Source organism: Palaemon carinicauda, chromosome 4 (assembly GCF_036898095.1).
Source record: "Palaemon carinicauda isolate YSFRI2023 chromosome 4, ASM3689809v2, whole genome shotgun sequence".
Taxonomy (NCBI): domain Eukaryota; kingdom Metazoa; phylum Arthropoda; class Malacostraca; order Decapoda; family Palaemonidae; genus Palaemon; species Palaemon carinicauda.
The window spans coordinates 193347377-193357376 of NC_090728.1; the positions used below are offsets into that span (position 1 = coordinate 193347377).

Sequence of the window (10000 nt, forward strand, 5' to 3'; positions counted from 1 at the left end):
TTACCTTTTTCTTCCAAGAATATCACAACCGCGTTTAATTAATTTAATTATCATTTTAAAAAAAATACCTTGATGAACTTCATCTAATTATCGAGGTATTGTGTTTTTTAATTTTTTCGTTTATTTCCATTTTCCAAAAAGAGAATGAAATTAGTGAACTGGAGAAATAAAAAAAATAAATGGAATCTTAATCTGATGAATATATCGTTGAGGTATCTTTTCTCGCTTTGGTTTAAAGGTCGCTCATGAATGGCAGAGGCAAGTGATAGGGTTTGTGGGGGCCTGGTGGTAGCGTCCTTGCTTGGTGATCGCCAGATTGGGGTTCGAGTCCCGTTGAAACATTGTTATGTTTCAAATGTGTTGCTTAATGTGATGAAGGCGATGTGATAAAGATGATCTACATTGTGATATATATATATATATATATATATATATATATATATATATATATATATATATACATATATATATATAGATAATTATATATGTATATATATGTTTGTATATATATATATATATATATATATATATATATATATATATATATATATGTATATATATATATATATATATATATATATATATATATATATATATATAGATAGATAATTATATATGTATATATATGTTTGTATATATATATATATATATATATATATATATATATATATATATATATATATATATATATATATATAAATATATATATATATATATATAAATATATATATATATATATATATATATATATATATATATATATATATATCTATATATATATATATATATATATATATATATATATATATATATATATATATATATATATATCTATATATATATATATATTTATATATATATATATACATACATATATATATATACATATGTTTATGTGTTTAATATGGAATAATATCATTAAAATATTTTTCTTACACTTTGATGCTTTCACAACGAATAAAAGAATATGTGAATAAGATTGCATAACTATTAAAACTTCGAGTATCGTAATAGAATAATAAATACGAATAATTCGTCATAAACCTTCAGAAGTTACTAAAATCTCTCCCGAAATGTCATATTTTATGTCATTAACTAAATGTCTCCAGAAATGACATCCCGAAATGTCACTTTTTATGTCATTAACTAAATGTCTCCAGAAATTATATCCCGAAATGTCATTTTTTATGTCATTAACTAAATGTCTCCAGAAATGACATCCCGAAATGTCATATTTTATGTCATTAACTAAATGTCTCCAGAAATGACATCCCGAAATGTCATATTTTATGTCATTAACTAAATGTCTCCAGAAATGACATCCCGAAATGTCATTTTTTATGTCATTAACTAAATGTCTCCAGAAATTATATCCCGAAATGTCATTTTTCATGTCATTAACTAAATGTCTCCAGAAATGACACAAAAATGAGATATTTTCGTAGTATGGAAATTAATTTTTAACATTTTTGAATGGTTAAGCGATTCATAACGAATAAACGAATATAGAACATTACGTATAACGAATCATTCGTTATAACCCATCAGGAATAACTAAACTATATCTAGAAGGCGACGTTAAAAAATAACGACTCCGTAAAACAAAAACTTCAACAATTTCTCCAAACAACTTCCACAAACTGACAGACATGAAACGTAGGAATCTGCGACAGGACTAAGGAATCCTGCCGGAACACATGGAAATTAACGACAGCCATTGACACGCTGTCAGGTCGGTAGACAGCAGGCACTGTCCCACTCCATACATACCGACAGCTTCTGCGCTGGTGCTGCCATCTGCGAGAGAGAGGGACAATTGAAACGAAGTGGCCCGTCTGGTGTGGAAGTGGCTCGTCCCTTATCATTTTAAATGCTGACATGGCGAATACTTAATCATTTTAGAAGACTGTATATACGTGTTTATGGAGAAGGAATAACTTCTCTCTCTCTCTCTCTCTCTCTCTCTCTCTCTCTCTCTCTCTCTCTCTCTCTCTCTCTCTCGTAGGCTCCTTAGGTATTTTTTAACCTCGGTGAGCACTGTTAAAAATTTGCCGTTAAAATCTACCTACAACGTAATGTTCTTTATCCGTTGAATGTTATTATTATTATTATTATTATTATTATTATTATTATTATTATTTAATGCCAAGCTACAACCCTAGTATGAAAAGCAAGATGCTATAAGCCCAGGGGTCCCAATGGGGAAAGTAGCCCAGTGAGGAAATGAAACAAGGAAAAATGCAATGTTTTAAGAACAGTAAAAACATTTACTGTTCTTGAAGAGACATTTTGATACGTCAACACAAGACTTGTGGGACAAAGAGAGAATGGTTGCATGAATAAAAACTACAAGATTTGCATTTATTATGAATGCAAAGAAGAATTAGTAGTGTATTTCTTAAGATTACGTAATTAGGTAAGAGAATAGAGTATCTCTTAATGACTCTGCTTCGTGGAAGGGGTAAAAAAATCCCCAAAACAACAAAAAACCCCATTTCCACAAACGTATTTTCTTCTAATCATGTAGTTTTTACTAATATAGAAATCACTCAATATACTTCATATAAGTACAATCAAACTAATTGCAACAATATAAACGTTTACTCTTGTTTTTTCTTCATAGAAATGTGTACAAAGTATCCCCATCAGACACCCAAAAATCCCTTAATCTAGGGATAAATCCCCAGATCTATCCCTCAGATGTGGCAACGCTGCAAGAAAAACGAATTAGGGACACCAAATTAGACAGAACCGGAGACAAAGGAAAGCATAATTAGCTTGCAAGATTCATTCTGGGGGAAACACTCCCCCCCCTCCTACCCCGCCCCCTCCAATACCATGACTAACTCCCCCTCTCCACCTTTCTTCCGACTGTATTGCAAACCCTGGACTTCCTCGTTCCTTCGGTCTTCCTCGTTCCCTCGGTCTTCCTCATTCATTCGGTCTTCCTCGTTCCTTCGGTCTTCCTCATTCATTCGGTCTTCCTCGCTCCTTCGGTCTTCCTCCTTCATTCGGTCTTCCTCGCTCCTTCGGTCTTCCTCCTTCCTTCGGTCTTCCTCGTTCCCTCGGTCTTCCTCGTTCCTTCGGTCTTCCTCATTCATTCGGTCTTCCTCGCTCCTTCGGTCTTCCTCGTTCATTCGGTCTCCCTTGTTCCTTCGGTCTTCCTCGTTCATTCGGTCTTCCTCGTTCATTCGTTCTTCCTCGTTCATTCGATCTTCCTCGATCATTCGGTCTTCCTCGTTCATTCGGTCTTCCTCATTCCTTCGGTCTTCCTCATTCCTTCGGTCTTCCTCATTCATTCGGTCTTCCTTGTTCCTTCGGTCTTCCTCATTCCTTCGGTCAAAATATTCTTATTTACTCTTTAAGTAAGAAACTTAGAATAAGGAATAAATTATATGAAATTAAGGAATTGTCGCTTATTATTAAAAGGAGGTAAATAAAACTAATCTATTAAAGCTAAAAACTGCCTTTTAAAACGGGTAAGAAGGCAGTAAATAGGACTAGCCCTTATCTGCTATTGAGACTATAAACCGACTTTTTAAACAGGGAAGGATATATTCAGTTTGAAAATGGCATCTCTGGCACTGAAGGCTATTCGCAGGCTTTGCAGATTTCCAGGTTGAATGCAGGTCACCGAAGCGTGATAATCCAAATTAGGTCACAAAATCTACAATGAGTTTAAGACACGTGATAAGAAGCCGGAAGTGACACTTTCCTCTCGGGCGCTCGGTTACAAACGCCCCGCCCAGGTGAAGGAGTTGCCAAGTAGGGTTTATTTCGAATATCGCTTGAGCTGATTTTGATAACAAGATTTCACATCTGGTAATAATTGTGGTTCTATAAAGCTTTTGATAAAGTCAAGGATATGATATCAGTAACTTTTGCTACCGTATATAACACAATTCAAAAGAAAAATTGAACTAAATCACTTTCATTGATGCCATTTGTGTGTATATGGTCTAATTGTATAGTGCATTACTGGGCATTACTCTTATATATATTCAGACTTTGATGTCGCTAAAGATAACAAATTAATCAAAGAATTTTTTTCATTACCAAAATATGTTCGCCACCTTGCTAGTACAGTGGTAATGTGTTTGCCTAGCATTCACATGGCAGCAGATCGATCCCAGATTTGGGCCGTGAGTTTAAGCTGTTTACCAGGGAGGTCACTGCTGTGATTAGACACCACAGTTGGGGTTGGGCTTGCCTGACTGACGTTCTGGTGAGCGTCTTTTCTGTTGATACAGGAACTTGAAGCAGACACCTTTATCTTTTATATGTATATATATATATATATATATATATATATATATATATATATATATATATATATGCGTGTGTGTGTATGTGTGTGTATTTCACTCAACTTATTTAGAAAGGTATACGAATTAAATTTTTTAAGAGGATATATTTACAGTAATATTTTAAATGCTTCTCGTACTTTTGCTAAAAGTATTGATGCTGATAATAATAATAATAATAATAATAATAATAATAATAACAATAATAATAATAATAATAATAACAACAACAACTAGTATTACAATAATGATTGATATGATGGTCATCATTTATATTTTTGTAGACTTTTGCCTGTATTATTACTATTATTGTAGGCATTTTTTTTATCTAGGTATATATTTGTATTTAGAAAATATTTATAATAGGATGAGTTAATGTAATATATATATATATATATATATATATATATATATATATATATATATATATGTGTGTGTGTGTGTGTGTGTGTGTTTGTGTGTGTGTGTGTGTATGTAATAAACCTCATTTACTTAGAAAAGGGTAACTTTAAAGAAGGTCAAACATTTGTTTATCTTCCCGTCTTTGGGATTATAGTCCCTAGTCCTAATGGCTTCTTGATTTATAGCTCAGATTAAGGCAGCAAAATCGGCTTGAATAATCTGATTCGCTTGGGAATCGAACCTTTTTTCTGCCCTGATTCCTGATTTATGTTATTGAAATCCGATTAATTTCAGTACCTATTATATTAGATTTAGTATTTTCCGTGTTTACGTTGCAAGCCGAAGGCAGCGCCATCTGCAAACGAACAAATGTTTGACCCAATCTCTTCGCGCGACAATCCAACAAAAGGTCAGAAACGGAAAGTTCAGGCAACAAACTCGAAAGTTAAAAGTGGTATAAACGAGTATAAGAAGTGTTCTACATTTTACAGCCATCGAAAAAGACAGAACAGATGGCCTGTTTTTTAGAAGCGGCCGTAAACTTGAACGAGGAGTCTGTCCTCCATAAAAATTCTAATTTCTGGTGTTTGTCGGCAACTCCATAAAAATTCTAATTTCTGGTGTTTGCTGGCAACTCCATAAAATTCTAATTTCTGGTGTTTGCTGGCAACTCCATAAAAATTTTAATTTCTGGTGTTTGTTGGCAACTCCAGAAAAATTTTAATTTCTGGTGTTTGTTGGCAACTCCATAAAAATTCTAATTTCTGGTGTTTGTTGGCAACTCCATAAAAATTCTAATTTTTGGTGTTTGTTGGCCACTTCATAAAAATTCTATTTTCTGGTGTTTGCTGGCAACTCCATAAAAATTCTAATTTCTGGTGTTTGTTGGCAACGCCATTAAAAATCTAATTTCTGGTGTTTGTTGTCTACTCCATAAAAAATCTAATTTCTGGTGTTTGTTGGCAACTCCATAAAACATCTAATTTCTTGTGTTTGCTGGCATCTTAATTCCCCCGGGGGAGACGAACGTTTCGTACCTGATACTTGTACTGTACCAGATGCTCTCTGATATTCCCTTCTCCCTGGTTCTCCACATTCCCGGGTTAAATTCTTTTTTAGGTCAATTTCTGGTGTTTGATGGCAACTTGATTCCCCTGGGGGGAGACCAACGTATCATACCTGATACTCGTACTGTACCAGATGCTCTCTGATATTCCCTTCTCCCTGGTTTTCCACATTCCCGCGGTAAATTCTTTTTTAGGTCAATTTCTGGTGTTTGATGGCAACTTGATTTCCCTGGGGGGAGACCAACGTATCATACCTGATACTCGTACTGTACCAGATGCTCTCTGATATTCCCTTCTCCCTGGTTTTCCACATTCCCGCGGTAAATTCTTTTTTAGGTCAATTTCTGGTGTTTGATGGCAACTTGATTTCCCTGGGGGGAGACCAACGTATCATACCTGATACTCGTACTGTACCAGATGCTCTCTGATATTCCCTTCTCCCTGGTTCTCCACATTCCCGGGTTAAATTCTTTTTGAGGTCAATTTCTGGTGTTTGATGGCAACTTAATTCCCCCGGGGGTAGACCAACGTATCGTACCTGATACTCGTATTGTACCAGATGCTCTAGATATTCCCTTCTCCCTGGTTTTCCACATTCCCGGGTTAAATTCTTTTGGAGGTCAAATTTTTTATTCATCAAATTCCTTTCGGGTCAGCTTTTTTATGTTAGTGAAATTCTCTTGCTGGAAAGGGTTGGAAAATTCATTTCGGGTGATAAATGGCTGGGCGCTTAGCTTACGACCTCTTAAAGCTTGTATGAAATATGGTTTTTTCTAGAGTGGCTCTAAATGTCTTTGTTTTTGTATTGTTTATTGTTCTAACATTTCAAAACGAATGTAAACTCATTCATTGTGCTTACCATATAAAGAGAAAATTCTACTTAAAAAATGTATAAGAATATTTTTGCATATGAATAAATTAAACAAATTGTATGTGTTTGAGAGAGAGAGAGAGAGAGAGAGAGAGAGAGAGAGAGAGAGAGAGAGAGAGAGAAATATGTAACCTTATTACATGCTGTACTTGTGGATTATTCAAAATAAATGGAAGAACTTGTTTATGAGAGAGAGAGAGAGAGAGAGAGAGAGAGAGAGAGAGAGAGAGAGATAAATTTGTAAAAGATGCAACCTTATATACATGCTGTACTTGTGGATTATTCAAAATAAATGGAAGAATTTGTTTATGAGAGAGAGAGAGAGAGAGAGAGAGAGAGAGAGAGAGAGAGAGAGAGATAAATATGTAAAAGATGCAACCTTATATACATGCTGTACTTTTGGATTATTCAAAATGAGTTGAACAACTTGTTCATGAGAGAGAGAGAGAGAGAGAGAGAGAGAGAGAGAGAGGAGAGAGAGAGAGAGAGAGAGAGAGAGAGAGAGAATATCTGGATAGATAGATAGATATGTAATTTTTTATCTACAACTGTTCTTTTGGATTACTCGAAAGGAGTTGAACAACTGGTTTATGAGAGAGAGAGAGAGAGAGAGAGAGAGAGAGAGAGAGAGAGATTTGTAAAGTTTTATCTATACCTAATAACTCACCATTTCTTTCTACTTCCCTCCTACAGGTAACAAAATAGCAGCCATTCAACCTCGAGCCGTGGACGGTGCGCACTCCCATAGAGCCTCTGTAAGCCTCCTGAGTATAGGTCTATTGTTGGCCTACTGCCTCGTCAGCATTCACTGAGGAGAACCATCTCTACATTCCCCCCCCCCCCCTCCCCCCCCCCCCCATCAACCACCAACGCCTGGAGGTGATACATCGGAGAGAAAAAAAACTCTTCACTTTTTGTTTTTTCGTTTTTCCTCCGTATAGTTTTTTTGTCTTTTTTTTTTTCGTAGGTTCCTCTGAAGAAGGCCTCCGGTAGGCGAGTCCTTCGAGTCATACTCGAAACCAGCATGAATACGAATCTTAGTCTACTTTTAGATAAAAGGCTCTCTCTCTCTCTCTCTCTCTCTCTCTCTCTCTCTCTCTCTCTCTCTCTTTCAAATTGCAATGAAAAGTCGTTTTATATTATAGTCCCCTATTAGATAAAGGCTCCTCTCTCTCTCTCTCTCTCTCTCTCTCTCTCTCTCTCTCTCTCTCATATTCTAATGAATATCCGTTTTATATTTCAGTCCACTTCTACATAAAGGGCTCTCTCTCTCTCTCTCTCTCTCTCTCTCTCTCTCTCTCTCTCTCTCTCTCTCTCATACTCTAATGAATATCCGTTTTATATTTCAGTCCACTTTTACATAAGGCCCCCTTCTCTCTCTGTCTCTCTCTCTCTCTCTCTCTCTCTCTCTCTCTCTCTCTCTCTCTCTCTCTGATTACGTCGTATGCTGGAATATAATGAAAAGGGTTCTTCAATAGAACCCTCTCTATTCCAGAGGTACTGGACGCCAAACTGGAAACTGGAATAGACCCGTATCCGGGTAAGAGGAAAATAAGCATTTATTGAGAGCCGTAGTTTTTTGAATAAGCTATTTGAACGACCTCTCCAATAGACAAATTTTTTTAAAAAAAGAAAAAAAAAGTGAAAACTGTAAAGTATATACTGTATATATTATATTTTAAGTGGTGTAGTGAAGATGAAGGGATTTAATGTTTTAAAGATAATGATAATTTGAAGTGATAGATTGTTTCCGTGGCGAACGCTTCCTTGGACGATAAGACTTGTCTATTGGACTTGTGTAAGGCTGAGTTTGTCTTGATATTCAAGACTTTGGAAAGAGAAAGTCTGATTTTCTATTAAAGGAAGAGAAAATTCCGTGGCGAACGGCTTCCTTGAGTGATAAGACTTGTCTATTGGACTTGTGTCAGTCAGAGTTTGTATTGATACTCAAGTCTTTGTAAAGAGAAAGTCTGATTTTCTATTAATGGAAGAGAAAATCTGATTGTTGACGAGACAGACTTGTGGGAGCTATGACTTTAAGTCTAAGAGACCCCGCATGGAGATAAGCCCCGGGCGATCTAGAACGAACGAACTAGCCAATCTAGACTTTTAAAATAAAGTCACAGACTTTTAAAATAAAGTCACAGACTTTTAAAACAAAGTCACAGTGTATATATATTCTTTTTTGCTCTTAAGTTTGGCCGTTGACTTGAATGGAAATATACAAAAAATAGATGGAAGTGGTATATAATAAACTCGAGTCTGGCATACTACGGTGATTAATCTTTGGTAATTTAAGCAAAAATATTGATGACGTAACGAGAGTGCTCCTCGGTACATTGTTACGTATTGATGACGTATTGATGACGTAATGAGTGGTCTTCGGTTTAGTGTTACTTAAACGTACATTAACAGGAACTTTTTTTTTATCTGGTGTTCGACACATTAGAAAAAAAAATGTCGAGATTAACTTCCTGGTGTTTGAAAACGGGGAAGCAGCCTGGAGGGCGTTTTTCTGTGGTTTGAGACGATGAGAAAATAGTATTGGTTCTCGTACGGTTTTCTTGATTTTAATGCAGTTTTTACTCTGCAGTATTTTAGTCTCAGTTTCTAAGCAATTTATCAAAACAGAAAAAGACAATTTCATTGTTTTTTGTACAATTATATTTTTTCTTAATTTCTCAAGAGATTTTTTTCATATATTTATTTTTCCTAATTTCTCAGAAGAGATTTTGTTTTTTATATTTTTTTTTCTTAATTTCTCAGAAGAGATTTTTTTTTCATATATTTATTTTCCTTAAGTTCTAAGAAGAGATTTTTTTTTCATATATTTTTTTCCTTAATTTCTCAGAATTGATTTTTTCATATATTTGTTTTTCTTAATTTCTCAGTAGAGAATTTTTCATATATTTTTTTTCTTAATTTTTCAGAAGAATTTTTTTTTCATCTATTTTTTTTCTTAATTTCTCAGAAGAGATTTTTTCATATATTTTATTTTCTTAATTTCTCAGAAGAGAATTTTTCATATATTTTTTTTTCTTAATTTCTCAGTAGAGATTTTTTTTCATTTCTTAATTTCTCAGAAGAGAATTTTTCATATTTTGTTTTCTCATGAACGAAGAAATTGTTTGTTTTGTGATGTCCGCCAATATTCTTAATTTGACGCAGACAAGTGTGAAACAGTCAGCTTGTTTGCGTAGTTGTTTACTTAGGCCGGGAGCACACTAGCGACTCTGTGGCGCCACAAAGCCACGCCATGCCTGTGGCGGGGATGAGCGACGGAGATCCACAGTCGCTTGCCACAATCGCTTGCCACAGTCGCTAGTTTGCGCGGCAAAACTTGAAAACAATGGAAA

General features: G+C 34.9%; 1 protein-coding gene across 1 annotated transcript in view; it reads left to right on the forward strand.

The window, feature by feature from the left end:
• LOC137639811 (junctional adhesion molecule B-like) overlaps window positions 1-7473 on the forward strand; it is a 50843-nt gene extending 43370 nt beyond the window's left edge. The window contains 1 exon segment of the mRNA XM_068372053.1: window positions 7338-7473. Coding sequence (XP_068228154.1) covers window positions 7338-7456 — 119 coding nt within the window. The 3' untranslated portion in view covers window positions 7457-7473.
• Window positions 7474-10000: the final 2527 nt, after the last annotated feature.